This window comes from Passer domesticus, chromosome 7 (genome assembly GCF_036417665.1).
Source record: "Passer domesticus isolate bPasDom1 chromosome 7, bPasDom1.hap1, whole genome shotgun sequence".
In the NCBI taxonomy this organism is placed as follows: Eukaryota; Metazoa; Chordata; class Aves; order Passeriformes; family Passeridae; genus Passer; species Passer domesticus.
In genome coordinates, this window is record NC_087480.1 from 11,250,003 (window position 1) to 11,270,894 (window position 20,892).

A 20,892-nucleotide genomic window follows, 5' to 3' on the forward strand; every position below is an offset into this window, starting at 1 on the left:
CTAATAAGCTTCTAGGAGAGTGCAATGGAAAACTTTTTCCACTGAGAAAGAGGATTAAGTCAATACTGTAGCTGAATTACTGTTTCTACATTTAAAGGTTTGAAGAACAAACATCTCTGGTGATACAGAACTTAGGCAGCAGTGTTAGCACCAAAACTCATCAGGGCAGGTGCTAAACACGACAAACTCAGAGCTACAGCAACTCAGCTGATGAAGAAATGCACTGAGGCAACATGAGACAGGGTTCCAGGTTCCTGTAACTCACAGAACACAGTCTCAGTGACCTCATCAGAGAGGAGAGATCGAAATGTCTGAAGCTGCCTTTGCACCAGCAGTAGTGTCCTTACCATAAGGAAGGAGTATCCTATCCACAGGCTGCGCCAGCCCAGGGGACACTGTGGGATGGTGATGTCCTGGCTGTGCACAGCCACAGCCTGGGAAGGTGCCTCACACACAGAGCAGCGGCTGATGTACTGTGGGATCTGGAGGCTGTCCACGGGCATCATGGGGATGGGAGCAGTAGTGGAGAGCCAGTAGGACTTGTCGTTTCGGCTGGCATAGTAGCACACTTCATTGATGTTGCAGTAAATAAAAGGCATGGTGCTGAAGCGAGGCAAACATGAGCCAGCAAAACCTGGAAGAATCAGAGAAGCAGTCATACCAAGCACCTGCCAAAGACTCCAAGCCATACACACCAACATTTACTGGTGAGGATGGCATGAGGGACACTGCTCCCAGTGCGGATCTGGCCAAGCCAGCTGCCACCAGCTCCGCTACAGCCCTCTGCACTGCCATGGAGGATGGCTTTCTCAATGTAATTTTGTGTTGCTCATTCTTGAGAGACTTCTTTCAACTCACCGAGATCCTGGTTGTGTGACTTCTCCTGCCCCTCCACATACAACAAGCTGTAGCCATCCCAGAGCTTGTTCATCCCAATGGGGCACGGGGGGATCTGCTCTGACTGACTGTGCTTCACCAGGGTGTACCCAACGCCCACGCTGCGGCCGGGCATGCCCGGCAAACCGAGGGGACCCGGCTTCCCCGCAGCACCTGGGAGACAGAGGAAGAACCAATGCACAGTGGGGCACCAGCTGGCTCTGTACCCCACTGGCATTGCTTATGGCAGTCTTGTACAATGAGCTATATGGGTGTTATGTGAATTACTAGACTTAACAGCTCCAAAAGCAGCCATTTCACAGCACCACCCACCCACTCCCCTCCACTTTTAGTTATTTTTCTTTGCCCAACAACTCTGGTGCCAGTGTGTTAGGTATATCTCACAGTACAGTAGTTCTGAGGATCTCAAAGCACCAACCAAAACCTAATTCATTCATTTTTGCTCTAGCACTTTCCTTGAGGATATTCCTCTTCTTTCTCACTGTGCCTTTCCTCTCCTGTCTAAGCCTTACACCTATGGTTATTGTGAATACTATATCACTCTTCTAGATCTTTGAGATCATTCCCACACCCACAAAACATTTAAACCAAAAGGTTTGAATGTCCTGCTGTGACAGCAACAAGGACATGTGACAGAACTTTCCTCACTGAAGATTAAATTTCCTTCATTACAGATACAAGACAATACCATAGAAATCCCCTGGTTTTCCTAAGGTAATTGGGTGTTGGGGAGTGTCTCTGCAGAAGCTGTAAGCAAACACAATTCTACTGTTTGCTTCTTTTTGATTTGTGCTCCCCAAATCATAAAATCACCTTCAAATCCCTGTGGTCCTGGGGCACCTGAAAGTCCTGGATCCCCAGCTATGCCAGGAGTTCCAGGTAAGCCATCACGTCCTTTCAAACCAGACCTTCCTGGCAAACCTTTTGGGCCTGAAATAAAACACAGTTTTTAGTATCATTATTTCCTCATACTATTGCTTTGACTCCTGCAATCTTATTCCAGAAGGGAAATAAGATGTCAGCAGCCATGCCAAGGGCTCACTCTTCACCAGCTGTGGTTATAAAGAGCCACCTACAAAAGAGAGTCCACCTGATCTGGTTGTCTGTAAAAGGATTAAGAGGTGCAGCTGAGTATCACACATGGTTAAAAATGCAGCATTATATTTATATATATTATATTTGTCTACATTTTGATGGAATTCTTTCCTTAATTAAAAAAAAAAAAAAAAAAAAACTGTAAACATTCCTAATGCATTTGATAAAATAGTGTTTTTTCTTCCAGAAGAACAGCATTTTGGTGATCTGAGTGTACTTTTTACCTGGTTTTCCGACTGGGCCATGGAATCCAGGATCTCCATCAAAGCCAGGAACACCATCAATTCCTGGCAGACCAGGCAATCCTGCAGGGGCTGTGACTTCTTCTGGCTGTGGGGTTACTCCTGGAGCCCCTGGTCTGCCAGGGAGACCTGCACATGGGGCAAAGGATGTGTAAGTACCCCACAAAAAACATACAGATTTGATGCTAATCCTGACACAAAGGAGAAAAATGTGAAATTAAGACCACCTTTGTACAACAGCACTGAGAATCTTATAAAAAGTATGTCAAGCTCCTTCTAACTTAGTTCAGTCTCTAAGAAATCAAGAGTCTCCCAAACAAGCCCATCAAGGGAGCTCTGAAGTCATCCCCAGCCCAAACCAGGTGCAATAAAGAACAGCTTTTTAAATCCTCCAGCACTCACCTCGAGGGCCCATTTCACCTTTCAGCCCAGCATAACCAGGATCCCCTGGAGGCCCATCTTTACCTGGCATCCCCATTAGGCCAGGCTCACCTCTTGCACCTGCAAAGACACACAGCTAAGACTGGGCCTAAGCACTAATTCTGACCCACAGCTGTGGCTCTCACTGATGGCAGCAACAGCACTGGGGCTCCAAGATGGAGGGGACCACAGCCCTCAAGGCAGTCTGTGCCCAGTTTCACATCCACAATTCCTGGAGAGCCTCAAATCAAGGATTTCCACTGCTACCTAGCTGTACTTTATTGAAAGTACTCTTCCCCTTCCTTGGATAGCCCAGGGACAGGGACTGGAGAATACACATCTTTGCTGTTTGAAATCCATCTCTATGCACAGCACAGAGGGATGGGATCTGCCAGCCTACAAAGACAGCAGACAGTTGTTCATCTGGCAGTGGTTCTCCATCCTGCCCTGGCTTTGAGTTGTGTGGTGTCCCTCAAACCTTGCTCCTGGAGTCTCTGTGTGCAGCTGCTCTTTGGCCTCCTTTCTACAGACCAAAGAGAGATCAACATGCTCCCTGCCTTAGCCCAGAACATCTCTGAACTCCTACAATCCTCTTGTTGAGACCTAAATCTACTAATGCCTCTGAGGATACAGGGCAGGTAGGATGAAACAGCAACTCCAGTCCTTGCCTAGAGAGCACAAGTGGGTCAACAAGCACAGCAACATTGCAGGTGGACATCATCTACTCAGGAAAAAGATAATTAGGGACACACTGAGAACACCTGGAGCTGGCCCCACTTTGCTGCTTTTGAAGCCAGTAGGTAAAAGCTGCAGGAGCCAAAAGGAAAGGTGGAGACATCAAATTCAGCTGTTACACCTGACTGAGGAGGTGTAAGCACCCAACAACCATTCCTACTGTCAAGATGACAGCTGCCTAACCACTCCCAGCCCCTTTCAAGGCAAGATTACCTTTGAATCCAGATGCTCCAGGGAGTCCAATTGGACCAGTGGGTCCCACGTCACCCTTAATGCCTCGCAAGCCAAGAACACCAGGGAAACCTGGAATGCCTGTGTCCCCCTGGTCAGAGGCTGGGCCAGGGGGCCCTCGTGGTCCTGGAGGACCTGGAAAACCTAGAGACAACAGAGTTACCTGGCAAAATCTATTTCTGGCACAAAGTAAATTCTGGGGTATCCCCAGCATTTCTTTCTGTGTGGGGAAAGGCTGGAATCTCAGCCTCTCCAACAAGGCTGTGAGGTACTGAATGGTACCAGTGCCACTGTGGCAAAGCTTCCAAACCACACACACCTGAACTCCCATCTGTGCCTGGAACACCAGCATCTCCAGGTCTGCCCCGTATATCAGATGGAAGAGAAACTCCAGGTGTTCCTGGCAGGCCAGGCAGCCCCATAGGACCAGGGGGACCTAGAATAAGAAACATAAAGTGAGGGACAACCAAAGGTCTTCATGGATCTTCACAGACATTGACAGAAGCAGTGGCTGGGAAGCATTTATATTGAGGAGAACAAAGAGACATCTCACTACAGGAGGGAAACAACACATATTGTGCTATTCAGGAGTGATATAGATACTTTCAGAACTGTGCAACCAACTGTTTCTCAAAATACAGAGCAACATCACAGATTTCACATTTGCCTGTCAAGCTTCTAACCACCTTTGAGGCCTCAGGAATTTTCTTTGGTAGTTCTGCTGACCATGCAACCCATTAACCTCAGCTGCAATACATCCTGCTTTCAGAACATCAGTATTTACCCATGTCTCCTGATGAGCCTTTGGGTCCAGGGAATCCTGCAGCTCCTCTTCCCAAGCCTGGAGAGCCTTCTTCACCCTTTGTACCTGGGAGACCTGCAGGTCCTTTCAGTCCAGCTTCACTCAGACCTAATTAAACATGGTTAACAAAGATAAGAGAGCCTATTCAAATTGCCTAATGGCAGTCAAATTATTACACAAAATGAGGGGTGATTTAAAAACTAGCCATTTACTACTGTCTCTGTATTTTCAGTAGAGTAGCTGGAATTGGTGATTTGGTGCCTCACATGTTACTCTGGTTGTGCAGAGTGAATTTAAACAATCTGTGAGATGCTGAGAGAAGAGCACATGACTGCTCTGGTCTCCCCACAAGCTCTTGCACAAGAATGGGAACACAGCAGTCCTGTGACAGGATCTGCTGCCAGCCTGTATGCTGTGTCTCTCACTAGGACACACCAGACTCAAGGTTCTGGTCTTTAAATAACCTCGTGGCTTCATGCTGCAACACAGGGAGGGAGTTCAGTTTGCACAGACTGCTGCAGAATACACACAGGCACAAGTGGTGCAGGACAGAGGCTCCCTGAAAAGCTGCAGGGAGATGTCCAGAATACCACTCTGGCAAGAGTATACACTAAAAGCAGCTCTCTCAGATAAATTGTGGAGGATCTAAATGCTGCAAATCATTGCCTTCTGATAATGTTTTAAACAAAGAAAACACAGGTATTGTTTGAGTTGTACACATGAAGTCTATCAATTTTCATGCATAAAACAGCTGCCACAAATTTTAGCTGCTACTTTACAACATGACTGTAACTAAACAAGTCTTTTTGGTAAGATCTTTCTTCACTTCTTTACTTCAGTAAAACCCTATTTGCAACACAGAACTGCATTCCATTTCATATGATTCAAAATATGAAAAAGTCCAGCAAAATCTCCCTAAAAGCAGAATCTGGAAACAAATCAAAGAAATCAGTTTCTGATTTTATTGATGCCTTCCTTGAGCTCCATATAATGGAGGGCTCTGAAAAGCAGTACAGAAACATTTCATTTCTAAGTCAAATTCAAAGCAAGCATTTGGTGCTGCCCTGCTCAAATCAAACATCCATTAGAAAGAGTTTTATGATTTCATTCTATTAGTTTTCCAGAAGTGACACAATCCTTCAGGAATTCAAGGAGAACCACCACCAGAAAAGCCTCTTCAACTCCACAGGCTGCATCCTGTTCTTACTGGCATTGAAGAAGAGTTAGTTAATGCACATTCAGTATCCTGAGGTTTTTCTTCTGGTCATAATTAAAGCCAGAACTGGGTGAAGTAGGGGAATTTTGTGGGAAACAGTGCTCTCATGGTGGATCAGTTATATATTTCCCTAGCAATCACACATTTCCTTTACCTGGTGTTCCAGGAGACCCTTTTGTGCCTGGCAAGCCATTCAGACCATTTAAACCTGGAAATCCATGAAAGCCTGAGGAGACATTGGGAACACATAAGTGAGCACAGTACATAAAGCTGTAAAGTCTTCCTTCACACAAGTGCCCTTCACAGAAACCCTTCCCACTGCTCTCTCCAGTTTTACCCTCCATGAACACCCATCAGTGATTCAAACCAAGTGCAAGCCCCTCCCTTTCCAGCCCTTGCTCTGCTCATTCCTAGCAGCTGGTGCCTCACAAGGCTGCCAAGAGGGAGCCCTTTCCCACGCACAGCTGGCCCATCACATGCTGCCTGCCCGAGGCACTTGGCCAAAACACTGCTTTTCTGACCCAAATCCTCCTCCCATGTGCAGATTGCACATCTACCTTTAGGTCCCACTGTTCCACGAGCTCCAGGGAATCCAACAGATCCTGGCTGTCCTGGGGGTCCTGGTGGGCCAGGGGCTCCTCTCAGCCCAGCATTTCCAGGGATTCCTAAAAGCAAGCAGAAAAATATTCCTGTACTACACATCATGTCCAGGCTGAAATAGCTCACAGCTCCATATTACAGCTTCTGTTCCTGCACTTAGCTCATAAGATGGGAGAATAAACTACTATTTAAATAAAGCAAAATCAGATCCAAATCTCTCCTCGTGTCACCATTACCATCACATTTATCAAACTCTTTGATGGAGTTTTTTTAATCATAGTAGTGACATTCTTTATCATCCACTAAGTAACACATGAACAGTTCACACACAAATAACTAATTAAATTGTTTTTCAAATAAAACATTTCAATAACAACTTTTACTGTTCTCCAACCTTTGATCTTGATAACCATTTGGGAATCTACCTGCTAATAACCCCACAACCCAAAGACACTTCCATTTGTCTGGTAGGTTTGGCTCTAGAGAGGGAACAGACAAAAACATTGCAATTAAAGAGCTGTGAAGAAGCTGCTACTGCTTGTATCTAACTGAGATCTTTCCTATTTGTTAATGGGACTCGTTTGGGTTTCAGTGTTGCAGGATTCACCATATTTGAGCAGCAGAACGAGGTGACCTTACACTACTGTCAAAGAAAATTCCCATTTTCTTGCCAAACTTCTTGTTTAAGCCCCAGCCGAGACAGGCCAAACAGGGCTAAGGAAGCATCAAGGTGAGGTTGTCACAGTCACAACATGAGCTGCAGAACTTAGGTGCTCAGTCCAGTACCTGCTGGTCCTTCTTGGCCAAGATCTCCTGGGCTGCCTTTGGGTCCATTCACCCCAGTGCTTCCTGGATAGCCTGGTTCACCCTTGAGTCCTTCTCTCCCTCTCTCTCCTAAAAGGATATAAACATACCAGTGAAACTGGAGGAAGGCATGAAGAGGGTGAGAAGCATGGTATGCTGAGGTTGCAGCACCTGTGTTTGCTCAGCCATCACCTGGGCCCTGGGCTGGAGTCCCAGGGTGCCAATGCCAGTGCAAGTTCACTCCTCAAGAAGTGAAGGGAACCCAGCACTAGAACTGGGCTGGTCTCAGATGTGTTCATTATCATCCAGAATTGTGCCTACCTGGACTGCAGACTTCTCAAATCTCACTTTCAGGATTACAAAAATACCCAAATTTGGCAAGGCCAAACTCTTTAGTCTCTAGAATTTTGTATTCTTGAAGTGAGCAATCAAGGCCTACTTCACCTGGAAACCCTGGGTCTCCTCTCTCTCCTTTTGGTCCAGCAGTGCCAGGAACACCAAGAGACTCTCCCTGTTCACCTGGAAAAGGAAGGAAAGGCCATTCTGTCATTGACTGTGGACATCAGTTTCCAGGGCTTGTTAAAGAAAATAAACCTTGGTATATTTCAAATTCATGGTGCAAACAAAGACAATAGCAAATGATGCACCTGAGTCTTATAACCATCAATGGATGCAGATCCACTCATGCAAATGCACAAGACAGACATTTACAGGTAATTTCTCAACATCCTGCACTTTTGACACGAGGAGATGAGAGAAAAGGGGGCTTCTTGCACTGTCCAACAGGCTTCACAGTGCTGTAGCCAAACCTTCAGAGGACCATAAAGTATTTAGGCTTGGTATAGGTCTTGTCTGAATGAAGCCTCTTACAAGGTGATATGTACTTGGAGCCAGTCACTGGAGAGCACTGGACACTTCCAGAACACTGCTTATTCCTTTGTGTCATTAACATTAGGACTGTGCATAATGAAATACCATGTACACCGTGAAAGGTTTTTTACCCTTTGGACCAGGAAGGCCAACAGGTCCTGGGAATCCAAGTGTTCCTGTGGTGCCATCTGAACCCTGAAAGAAACCAACCCAAACACAATTAATCTTTGCTTTTTCTTCTTGCTGTTCCAAGCTTGGGTCATGTGGAATAACAGAACACAAAGGTGTAGGAAGAAATACTATGTAAAAATGCCATTTAATGGTATGAGCCAAACAAAAACAATCTGGAAGTTTTGTAAGGAAAAATCCTGCCAGCTTCTGCTGCTGTGCTACAGAAGTACCAATTAGAACACAGGGTTTTCCAAAGAGCACCCAGAGAAGAAGATGGTACTGAAGAAGGTATTTACCCTCTCTCCTGGCATTCCTGGAAATCCCATGATACCATGTGCACCCTTCTGCCCTGGCAGGCCAGGTTGTCCAGGTGGACCAGGGAGGCCTGGGTCACCATGGAGACCTCTCTCTTTGCTTGGTGACCCAACTGGACCAGGGAGACCAGGCTGTCCACGGCTTCCTGGGATTCCTTTATCACCTGGGTAATACAGAAGGGTGGAATTTCATTCAATAACACAGACATCCAGCTCATTTGGCCTCTTACCCTAAACTCCCCTAAAGAGGAAGAAGGGATGGCATTAGATCTACAGAACTGTTTTCTGTAGGAAAACTGTTTTCTCAAAATTCAGAACTGCCATATGCAAGTCTTGCTAGAACGGGAATGGCAGAACAGAAAACAGTGACACTCTAGGCACTGCCACAGGACAGACCATGCCCCACTGATAACAAGCCCAGATATTGAACTGATACTGGCAACTAACTGCAATGTTGTGAAATACCTCTAGGTCCTGGGAATCCTCCAAGTCCAGCTAATCCAGGATCTCCTTTGTCTCCTTTGATTTGCAGTGCCTGTTCTGAAGTCCCAAGAACAGGAAGACCTGGTGGACCTATATCACCTCTGTCACCTGAAGAAATAAAAACTCAGGAAATCTTCTTGCAAAATAATCTATCAGAGAAAAACAGAACTTCCATGTCTCCTGATGCAAATTCATCAGCATTCTTTGGTAAACAGGCCAAAGTATTGAAAAATAGAAGATTACAATATTTAGAAGAATAATGCCAGACACAGACATCTCAGAATTCCCTCCTAAGTCCCTCTGCTGCACAGACAGCAAAAGCCATTCAGCTGTTTCTCACCTTTTTGACCTTGAAGTCCCACAACTCCTGGACTTCCTTTTCCTCCAGCTGTGCCAGGAGCTCCTTTAAAGCCATTCACTCCAGGGACACCAGGCAGTCCTGGCATGCCAGGGAACCCAAGCAGGCCAGAAGAGCCTTTCTCACCTGCACAGAAATGTTGAGAATTAAAAAGGGAATATCAGGCTCTGCTGGTACACTGCATACCCACCCTGGGGCAGGGAGAGGCTGCCTGGGTCTGGCCAATCACCCAAATCTGGGTACTAAAACAGGCACATGGCACAGGCACAGCACTGTCACTTGTGTCACAGGTCTCCACTCACAATACTTTCAACCAGCACTTCTCAGTTCACCTTTGAGAGCTTCCAGTGAAGATCAAACACAATCAATTTGCAAAAGAACATGCAGTTCCACAGCTCTATTGTTTTGTACTATTCTCCAGGTAACCAACTACTGTATTGGTGCTTAAAGATCACACAGTTTGTAAATTTTTATTTGATTTGTGCTTGATTCTCTCCCTTCTTTCTATAAATTTCATTCACTGTTTATTTCTTCAATTTTCTTGCCTATTTTGATTTACACAATCCTTTGTCCACAAGAACCTAGGCTCTTCAAGATAGATTTCCTTAGCAACATTATTGATAATTAAATCCATAACTTGTAACTCAGCAGCAAAACAAATGCATCCCAGCACTATTTGGGGATTCATTCCCTTCCAACAAGTTGGAACCAAAATCAGTACCAGCAAGGTTATTTTTTGTGGGCACAGCAATCTCAGGACTGTAACACTTACCTTTTGGCCCAGAGAAACCTGGATGTCCATCTTGACCAAAGGGCCCAGGTGGCCCTAAGAATCCTCTTTCCCCAGGAGATCCTGGAGCACCATCAAGACCTGGGAAACCTTTCATACCAGCAGGGCCCTGTGGTCCTACATCCCCAGCCACACCTTTGACTCCAGGAGGTCCTGAATCAATAAAGGAAAGAACTCAGTAGAGGATATTGCACAGAACTAGGACAGTTTGTGGCAGCTTCCCAAGCTCCTTAAACACAGCATTGTTTTTAATGACAAATGGACCTTTATGGCACATGCAGCCTACTAGAAGGCATAAAGCTTAGAACTGCAGAAGCATTAGTCATCTAATAATAAAATACCTACAAGGAGGGTTACTGCCTACATCACTACACAACTGGCGAGAGTGAAACCCCTTATTTTGACCACCAGACACTGACCTGCAATGCACAGTCTTACCTTCACCATCAAGGCAGCCAAGGCAGAATGGGGAGCATCACTAATGCCAGCTTCTGCTCCCTACCCCATCGTCTGGGTGAACAGAGATCAATCAGCTAGACAGGCTTATCTTCACAAGCTCTTTTTTCACCTTGGGAGTTGAGCTGTGCTTCTCAAGAGCCAATTGCTCACTACAGGAACACGCTGATTGTGCTCTCACAAAACCAGTACCATATGCACTATTTTGCCTCCAAATGTTTCTAGCTCAAGCTTTGTAATGGTTTACAATTTTAAACAAAGGCTCAAACCATTGAAAACAGAATGCTCAGATCCAAAGGCATGAAGAGAAGGAAAACTCAGGTGGCTTCTGAAGAATTACATTTGCTGCAGTTGCAGTCAATATTTGAGCTCTGCTACACTCAGGGCTTTGTGCTACAACCCAGCATTTTTTTAAGCAGATTACAGAGATGCCTTATTTATGAAGACAAAGAAAACAAACACACTTAAAATCTCTGCATATTAATAATTTCCTTATAGGCTTGAGACTTTGTTATTTTCTGAGCATTCTCATTACAATGGTTCTTGGCCTTCTGCTTTGATTAGCAATGATAAGGGGTATCACCTATGGTCAATGCAATTCTTGTAGCATTAAAAGCTGGGTTGTTAGTCCATGAGCTTTTATGCTACACTGCATTTTCTCACCTTGACAGCCTATGTGAAGAACCCATAACCAAACAGTGTGACATCAGAAATGGAGAGTTGATGATAAATGGAATAGAAACATGGTGAAGGAAAAAACAGACAAAATATGTAAACAGAAAGAACAAGGCTACAAAAGAAATTAATGATTCAGGGAGACAACAGCTGAAAAAAAAACTTAGTTATTTGGAGTTTATCATCCTAGCAATGAGAGGTTTTTAAAAACAGATGAAGTAAAGTCAAATATGGCATACAGACCATAAATGTGAAACAAGAGAGATGCAGAAGGAATGCTAATATTAAAATTTAAAACTCCATAATTTTCATGTCAAATGATGTTACTGCTTTCATTCATTTGTTGCCACTGTGCTTCATGTCATTCTACATGTCAGAAGAACACTTTTATGTCCCAGACCATCATCTACCAATTCCCAGGTCTCTCTTTGCTTGGTTCTCAAGTCTTTCATATACTGTTATGAAACACTTCAGTCAGTGCAGCTTTACTGATACCACTATACTCTAGTGGTTGGGGTTTTTTTTTCTCTGAAATGAAGGAAAATAAAGCTCTCTTCTGCTCCAGCAAAGTGAAAGACAGAGAAGACAAATGCTTGTCCTGAGAAAGTCAACAATTTTTCAATCAAAATCACATTTCAAGCAACCTCACACAGTAGGAATTAATTGTCATGAAAATGGGAAATGAAGATTAGTCAATGATGCAGCCGACATGTAAGAGCAAAGATATAAAAAAACATCATGACATTTAAGATGCTTTCTTCTATCTTTCTGCTGTACTTCTGACAGTATTGGGGTATCATTTCCCAGCAGGAATTGCCCAGCAGTCAGAGCCAAAAGGCTCAAATTCTGCACTGCTATCCCTAACCAAAGGTAGGAGCTCACTCCAATGCCAAACCTCTCCCACATTTCAACAGCACAGAGCTCAGCTCAGCTACTTGTCTTCATTTGAAAACACCACATACCTGGTGCTCCTGCAAGGCCAGCTGACCCCAAGGGTCCTGGTTTTCCCTTAATGCCAAAAGGACCTCCAGGGCCAGGAGGACCCCGCAATCCAGGGGCTCCTGAATATCCTGGATGACCCTGTTCACCTTTAACACCCAGGAGGCCTGGTCTTCCATCCAGCCCTGGAAACAGAGAGATGGGAGGTTACAGATCAAACAAAGCAAAGTTCACACTTTTAATCAAAAAGTGAGTTTTAATAAAAGCCTTTGAGTTGCATTAGATTCTAACAGAGAACCAGCAAATCACCACCTATGTGCAGCTCAGAGGAATTGCATTATCTTAAAGTGATTGGAAAGAGGAAGGGTATTTGGAAGAAAAAACAGTTTGATACTCCCAGATACAAACAATATCAGTGCTTACCTTTTGGTCCTGGAAATCCAATATCACCTGTAAGCCCTTTATCCCCTGGAAGTCCAGGTCGGCCACGCTCTCCCACAGTTCCACTCTCAGCACCAAATACATCTCCAAGAGCTCCTTTTATTCCAGCTAAGCCTGGAGCACCCATTTTCCCAGGCAAACCATCTGTTCCATCCAGTCCTGGAAGTCCCTGTGAGCCTTGCTCTCCTCGAGGTCCAGGGAAGCCTTGAAGAGAGGATCCATAAAAGTCACTCAACAGAAGTACAGAATACTGCTTCCAATAGCATCTCAAATAAAATATACATTTAAAAAATTTCCAATAAAGAAGAAGTTGCTTGAAAAGTTGCAAAATATTTCAGTACTGAATTAGAAACAATAATTGGTGATATAAAGTGATGAAACTGTTGACAGGTTTAGGTTTTTTGGCTTTTTTTCAAGAAAAGAATACTGTAGAAGTGTGTAGCTGCAGCTGTATAAAGCATTCCAAGCTTGGTTTTGCTAGATGGTAGGTTAAGGAAAAGGACAAAACTCCTAACCCTCACCACCTTTGCTTCTTGATCTTTCTTTACACAACCATCAGAAATTCCTATGTCTAAAATGAGTCCAAATACTGTGTACAGTGTGCCTTTACCAGAGTACCAGGGGGCTTAAAATAAGTGTTACACTAAATTAGTGGCTAACCTAAATTGGAACGAAGTATGTGACAATGGTTCTGAACAAACAAACTGCTGACTGTTCTCCTTCCTCCCAGCAGTGATACAGTGTTACAGGCAGGTGATAAACATCCCGAATATTTCCTTTGTTTTCTCCCAAGCTGCAGTCACCTGCTTGTATTTGTAAGGAGCACAATGGAACCCTCAGTGGAGCATTATGAATGTGTGAGGCACAAGTGGCCAGGAAGGTCAGATAACTCTTTTGATAAAGCACTGTACACATTGATCAGACAATAAAAAGACCTCCAGCAACTTCCCTCTTACCAGGTTCCCCCTGCAAGCCTATTATTCCTGGAGACCCTGGCTGTCCTTTAGACCCATGTAACCCAGGTTGGCCTGGAATGCCAGAAAAGCCTTTGCTGCCTTTGGGACCTAAGGGTAAAAACAGATTAATTAATAATATCAACAAACAAATAGCAGAAGACAAAAACACAGCACAAGAAAACAGGATCAAATCTTTTCTGAAAACCTAGATACAAAATTTAAGCTAAATAAAGTCTCAAAGCTATGGCTGTTCATGAGCTACATAAACACAGAAGAAGCAGAAGATTTGTGTTCAAGGCTACATGAAGGCTAAAAATTGGTGCAGTTAATATGATCATCCAAGGGATTCAGGCCTAGTCACTCTGGGGAAAAAAAGGACATTGTTCTGCCAGTTAGCCCTCTGGAATAACTATCACTCGGAAGAGGATTAATTGTTCTATTGTATTATGTTCTTTGACAAGTAAGTGCTGTCTGGCAGTCAGTCAGTGCATTACATCATCCTGTGTCCCTACCTGGCAGTCCTGGAAACCCGGGAGTCCCTGGGGGCCCATAAGCTCCAGGAACTATGCAGGGCAAGGTGATACCTGCAAAAAAGAAACACTGAGGTTGTGGCCTGACTCTACCAGTTTAAGCCTTTGATACTGTATTATCACTTTTATCTTAATTTTCTTATTAAATTGTAGTTCTGACTCGGGACCTCTCACTGGTTTGCTTTCAAACTAGAACAAACTCACAGACTCTTTAAATGTTTTTTATTATTTTCACAATAAGGCCTTTCAATCTGGACAAATAAGGAATGATTATTTCTTCTACCCACAGACATTTCCTTAATATTAGATAAAATTTACTACATCAAAGGATGTTATGTATTTTAATGTATGCAAATTATTTCCTAGAATGGGAGGAAAGGTGCACTCACAAGTTTTCTTACACATCTCTGTAGAGGTGCAAACTGAACTGCCTAATGACTTACTCCCTTTCCCACATATTCTGACTATAAATACTCTCCTACACGAAGGACTGTTCATTGTTCCCAAAGCTTGCATGTAGCACTCATAATAAGCTGGCTTCTGATGTGCTCTGCAGAATAAATGGAGTTCACATCATGTACAGAGCATTTTACTTTTACTTATCTCACAATGCAACTTTAATTTAGTAGATTCTGTAGGAGAAAATTTAATGAACAAATATGTAAGCTTTCACAACTAGTAAATTAGTAAAGCTTTTAGCATTTAGTAGGTGACTTGAATTGGAAAAAAAAGTTGATGCAGACTATCCCTGGGGGAAATTAATGCTACCTCTCCTCCCATAACAACAAGGCAGCACGACACTGGTGTGAGGTACTATCCCCACCCAGCACATCTGGGAACCTCCTGGTGCTGCCTGGCCTTGCTCTCACCTCCCTCTGGGTCTGACATTCCTCTGCCAACTCCTCTCACTGTGGTAGTCATGCCACCAAGGGTTTTGAGCTCAGAGCATCACTTTATCACTCCAGAATCTATGCCACTATATTATGCCTGCAAATACATTACTGGCTCTGCTTTATTGACACAATTAGACAGAATTACCAACCTAGAGGCTCAAATATACACAGCATGTAAAATACACTGAAAATCAGCAGTGACAAAGAAAAAATAGTTTACCTTAAGTTATATTTAAATGGCTGACATGGAATCAAGACACTGGAACCAGCTTTCTGCAGTCATTTTGTAATGAAAACATTTTCCATAAATGTTTAGACATGAATTTCCATGTAACTCATTTTAAGAATGAGCATAAAATATCATATATGAAGTATTATCAAACCCATATTTACTCACTTTATCACTTGTCATTATGGTATGCTTTAGGAGCATATAATGACACACCAACTGAGCCAAACTATAGTACTCAGGAAGCAAACAGAGCCCAGAGCTGGTTGCACAAGTCTTAACTGAACTCCCTACCTGTCTTGACAACCTCTATTCATCAACACCTGTTCATTCATACAATGTATTACCCATTCTTTTAAAAAATATCTGGAGCTCTTATTTCAATAATAGGAATAGTTCTGAAAACTGAATCAGACACCTCAGATATCAGTGAATTACTATTTTTATTTGGACAATGATTAGGTGTTTTCAAAAACCTCATTTTATCACTCTTCCTAACTACCTTTGGTGTAAAATGGCTCTCCAGCAATAGTCAGGGAGTAGGTCCATCTAATCCTCTCAGTATTTCAGCACTGCTTGAGTATTTATTGCTTATTATCTGTGTCCTCCTAAACATGAACACTTGAAAAATCTGTGACTGCTGTGTGAGGCCTGGTGAGCCCACAAACAAGTTTCCATTAATTTGAAGAGCAGTCTTTAGCCTAATGCAATCTTCAGGCCTGGCCACAGGCACAACAGTAAAATTAGTACCATTTGACTTGCACCCTTTTCAAAGTAAGAGCAGACCCAGCAATACCCACCTGGAGGGCCTGGAAGGCCTGCTTGTCCTGGCAACCCATCCATTCCACTGTCACCTGGTGGTCCACGAACTCCACTAGGGCCTGGGTACCCAACGCCAGGAGAGCCAGGTTCTCCTCGGTGGCCCTTGGAGCCAGGTAGTCCTGGCAGACCCTTTTCACCTGGGAAACCCAGCCCTCCATCACCCTGTGCACAGCAAAGACAATTACAGCTGAAAGTCAAAGGGATGCAGAAAGAATGTCCACCACTATAATTTTAAGAAGTGTGTAAGGGTTTGGTTGGTTCTGTGCAAGGTTCAGGTGAGCCTGAAAAGATATACAGAAACCACTGTAAATTATCCATCTTTATTTTAAAATGCAGCAAAACTTTGTGACTATTACAAAGAATATTTTCTCTTGTATTTGCCAAAATGCAAATACTACAGATTCTGAAAGATATTTACTTTCTTTTTAATTGATAAGATTCTGGTGTGATTTTTTTATTTCAAGATTTCACTCATAATTATGCCTACAATGTCTTTTAGGACTCAACATAGCATTAGGGTCTACTGAAGTTTATCTTTTGATAGAGGCACTAGGAATGCCAATTATTAATCCTGACCAAGATGAATTTGTGCTCAGGGACTGTGAGCTTTTTATGTATTTGAAGATTCACCACAGGGCTAACCAGGACTAGTTTGCCAGGCCTGGCTGCTTGCTCTTCTCCTTATTCCAGGTCTGAAGCACTGCTGCTAAGTTAATCTGAACTTACTGGAGGGCCTGGTGGGCCTGGCAAGCCTGGAAGTCCATCCCTGCCCGGAGTTCCTGGGATGCCTGAAGGTCCTCTGGGCGCCGTCGCACCGCGGTCCCCACGAGCGCCTTTGACTGTTGCATAGGATGGGTCCCCTTTTTCTCCCTTAAGGCCTGGAAGTCCTTGCTGACCAGCTGAAGCCTACAGACCAATAGATAAAGAAAAGGAACGTGCAGAGAAAAGGCTTTGCTTCTTAAAAATGTCATACAAGGACAGGACACAATGACCAGATCAGAAAGAATCTCCAGAGAGTTTCCTACTGTATACATTAACTTGGGAGAGGAAAGGGGTTTGTTTGTTTTCAGCTGTTTCTACTGTCACTACAGCTCCACAGTGGCAAGCCAAACCTTGGTAACAGTGACAGCAATCTTACATGGCATCTGGGAACATCACATCACTCGTGATATGATGAGACCCAAGTAATGAATCTTCTTCCCTATTGCTTGGTGTGCTGCACTTACTGACACTGATAAAGATCCTCTGAAGACAAATGACTTGTATCTTTATGGACTACGACTTTCAAAAGTAAATACTTGCAATGAGCAATGCTCAGCACTTTGGAAAATCCTATTTGTTATGGTCGCTGTTTGATAAAAACCAGAGCTCAACTCTCATTCATGTATTTAGCATACAGCAGCTAGGAAGCAGACTCCATCTGTGGTGCACAGTTTTTATAGCTATGAGCAATGATGTGAAAAGATCTCCCTGTTTGATCTTTCAGATCTTCTCTCCATGCACATGTACTGGCTTCCCCAGCCAGCCCTCAATTAGGAAGAGCCCTGGGTCTAATTCTCGTGTGTGTTTGCTTCCAAGAAGTCCTGGGATGAATAACTCTTACTGCTTTTCCCTTGACTGATGAATGTGCAGTTCCCAGAATTTAAGAACCATTTGTTCTCCCATTTTTATAGCTGATAGTATCTCTACTTTCAGTTTCTTTACACAGATCAGTTTCTCGGTTGCCTTTTTTTAAAAAATCCAAACAAATAGAAGCAACTATGAAAAAAAGTGTTCTTTCATTACATTCAAGACCAGCAATCACACGTGGGCACAGCTCAGAATAACCAGCACAAACTCCTGCTGCCTTACCGGAGGGCCTCGCAGTCCTGGTGCTCCCACAGAGCCCGGGTCCCCACTGGTGCCCTTGGCACCAGGAACACCAGGGATTCCCGAGGGACCTGGTGGACCTGAGATGCCTTTTAGGCCAGCTCTTGTAACTCCTCCATCACAAGCACAATCACCTGCCTCTCCTGGAAAATAGTCAACACTCCAAAATGAGTTACATTTGGATAAAGACCCTTTTCAGTTGCAAGAGCTCCAAAAGCAGTACTTGATTCAATTAAGCCAAAGCCATTCTCATATGATTTGATTTTATGCCTCCTCTGCTCAGGTGATATGAAAGCTAAGCAAGTGGAGCTCGGGTTTTCTCCAGTTTAATTTCCATGCAATGCCCATCACCAAATAACCATGTGTGGCATGAACCTCAGCACTTCTAGACCTCTTCCCAAAGGATTAAACTTTTGTAAACAGATGGGTTTAGGGGAGTTTTAGGGAGGTCTTGTGCATTTTTTGAGAGATAGTTATCAGAGAAATCAAATCCATACTCCCCCTCACAGTAGGTTACAATGACCCTCTGAATTGTTACTGGTCATGAACCCAAACAATCACCAAGCACAGTGATATCTGTGTCATCATGGCTTTTGATTCTGGTTCTGTCACACATTAACACCCAAATTCTCGTGATTTTTAGCACAGGGGAGAATAAAATTAAGTTTTTCTGTCATTTACAGCCTCTACTGCAAAAAGCAGTGAATAAGATTTTATTTCTAAGTCTCATGGCTTTAAAGTATAACTTACTTAGGCAATTTTCTGTGTATGATATGTTTACCAGCTTATTTGCCTGAGAAGAATAAGAAGAAATAGGATTTTACTAACAGTGCTGGGCACAACTCTCTCTAAATTGCAAAGGCTGTTGGCTCCTTTAACCCCTCCTGTGATTTGTCATAAAGACACTTACAACTCATCCCTTAGGATATTAACCACATGTAAATGTCTTTCAGTTCAATGACAGCTGAAAAGCTCTCTCAAAACAAGAGTCAATTACCTTTGTAGCCCTTTGGACCCAAAGCTCCTGGCAGCCCTCTTTGCCCAGGCTCCCCTGGGGCCCCAGTCCTTCCACTCAGGATTATCCCTGGGGAGAATGAAGGGCCTATATGCAGAAAGAAGGCAAGGAAAAGCCATGAGAAGGCTGATCTCCAGCTCATGACCGACTAACAAAATCAGTCATGCAACTGGCACCAGACAAAACTGCAACTGTGGACGTAACACAAGGAGATGGATCTTGGTTGGTACCACCCATGGTAGTTCTGCAGTTCTCTGCCACATTTGCTTCTAGCTCTTCACACAGAAAAGCAAAATTCTCAGTGTGGATCCAACAGAGTTTCATTCCTATACTCTGCCACTGCACTTTTTCAGATTTACCAGCTGACCAAAGAATTCACCAAACTGTGGACAGGCAGTGTAAAGAATGGCAAATGACTTTCATTCAGTGGTTGCAGCTCAGGAAAGATACTAAGGGCAAAGGGTTAAGGGGACTTTCCCTGTCCCTCACTTCATGACTGCAGGATTGTTGTCTACATCTCTTTATATGCTGAATGGAATGAAACATAAGCTGATGGAAACAGCAGCAGAAAGCAATCAAACATAATCTAAAATTACACTGTCTGCAAACCCTTCCCCTCTGTGACAACAGTAAGATGGAGTGCTGACCAGCACAGTCTGATGCTCCATGGAAACAAACTGCAGCCATCAGCTAAACACAGCCACGGGAGCTTTACAGACTCTGCAGAAAAGTGAGCCAGATTTGACTAGCAAAAAGTTAAGAGAACACTTATCTCTTCTCCACAGAAAACCAGTTTATCAGGCCATGCTCACTGACTGTCACTGGAGTGTCCCCTGTTCTGAAAGGTTGGCTGTCAAAAAAACACCAGCTTAAGGCAGGATGTAAAACACAGTTTTTTTAAACTCAACCCTGATCCTGTAATACTCAATTTCTGAGGAAAACAAAACAATGCACAACTAATTTAATACAGACATCCATGCAAATAAACATGTAAAAACAAAATCCTATTTCCTTAGGTCTGGAAACCATCTCTCCAGGCATCCTCTCTGACTCCTGGCACCCAAACTACCTGCTCACAAGACAGATATTTACCTCAGGTTTTATAAGGGTCATGGTCTATTCCTTACCTAAGCCAACAGAGACTAGCCTAGACCTTCAAAGCCCTTGGTGTCATAAATTGTGTCTACACAACTTCATGATTCAGTCTCTCAGGCTAACATGTTCAACAATAATTAGGTCCATTGTCTTACTTTATAGCAGTGTCAACTCATATGTATAAGTTCGTGAGCTACAATCACAATGATGTGTCAATCAAACATTTACAATTTACAGATGAATAATCCTTCCTGGCAAAATAAATTATTATTTATCCTATTTCACTCTGAATCTAATACAAAAATAGATGTAAAACTTCTACATACGTGGTGAACCAGGCAATCCTGGTGCTCCTGGCAGACCTGGCAAACCACCTCTGCCGGGAGGGCCTGGTATTCCAATTGTTGCTCTTCCTGGTTCTCCAGCTTCACCCTTCACTCCTGGAATACCTGGAGACCCTCCAGGGCCCATTCCATCTAGACAACAATGACACAATGAGCAGCCCTCCAGCAGCAAACACATGGAAGTATTTTTAATGTTAAGGTAATTATCATTGTACCCTGAACTGTAATCATGTTAGACAGAACAATTCATAACTTTACACCAAGGAAAAAGTACTAATTGGAGGGAACAACTGGCTCCTATTTACACACTCCTTTGGTGATCCAAAATACCTCACAGCACTGTTTAAGTCCCTATGATCAATCAGACAATTAACTATGTAACACTGAGAGGGGTTTATTTCCTGATTTTCTTGGCAGTTCCAAATCTCTGGATTACTGCAGGCCAGAATTTCCCAGATGACATTCAAGTGAAACAAAAACTTTTGAGTGAGATCTTGAATGGGACAAATGGGTTGCACACCCAGTGGGTTTATCAAGCAATCTGTTAGCTCTTTATTGCAAATATAAAAAGTGATTAAAAATTTTCAAATACATTCATCA

The 20,892-nt window shown here is 43.4% G+C and overlaps 1 protein-coding gene across 5 annotated transcripts in view; it reads right to left on the reverse strand.

Moving 5' to 3' along the window:
- The window catches only part of COL4A6 (collagen type IV alpha 6 chain), an 84,509-nt gene that overhangs the window by 4,276 nt on the left and 59,341 nt on the right, over positions 1-20,892 (reverse strand). For all 5 annotated transcript variants that reach the window (XM_064426850.1, XM_064426849.1, XM_064426851.1 and 2 more), the window contains 26 exons: positions 20,275-20,424; positions 18,836-18,940; positions 17,821-17,981; positions 16,696-16,875; positions 15,948-16,131; positions 14,008-14,079; positions 13,496-13,603; positions 12,522-12,743; positions 12,122-12,283; positions 10,011-10,181; positions 9,221-9,364; positions 8,863-8,988; positions 8,380-8,561; positions 8,044-8,107; positions 7,487-7,561; positions 7,025-7,132; positions 6,196-6,303; positions 5,793-5,864; positions 4,405-4,530; positions 3,940-4,056; positions 3,603-3,764; positions 2,637-2,735; positions 2,217-2,363; positions 1,711-1,827; positions 859-1,050; positions 348-634 (listed from right to left, as the gene is read on the reverse strand). In XM_064426850.1, the coding sequence (XP_064282920.1) occupies positions 348-634; positions 859-1,050; positions 1,711-1,827; positions 2,217-2,363; positions 2,637-2,735; positions 3,603-3,764; positions 3,940-4,056; positions 4,405-4,530; positions 5,793-5,864; positions 6,196-6,303; positions 7,025-7,132; positions 7,487-7,561; positions 8,044-8,107; positions 8,380-8,561; positions 8,863-8,988; positions 9,221-9,364; positions 10,011-10,181; positions 12,122-12,283; positions 12,522-12,743; positions 13,496-13,603; positions 14,008-14,079; positions 15,948-16,131; positions 16,696-16,875; positions 17,821-17,981; positions 18,836-18,940; positions 20,275-20,424 (3,641 nt within the window). The remainder of the gene's footprint in view (positions 1-347; positions 635-858; positions 1,051-1,710; positions 1,828-2,216; positions 2,364-2,636; positions 2,736-3,602; positions 3,765-3,939; positions 4,057-4,404; positions 4,531-5,792; positions 5,865-6,195; positions 6,304-7,024; positions 7,133-7,486; positions 7,562-8,043; positions 8,108-8,379; positions 8,562-8,862; positions 8,989-9,220; positions 9,365-10,010; positions 10,182-12,121; positions 12,284-12,521; positions 12,744-13,495; positions 13,604-14,007; positions 14,080-15,947; positions 16,132-16,695; positions 16,876-17,820; positions 17,982-18,835; positions 18,941-20,274; positions 20,425-20,892) is intronic.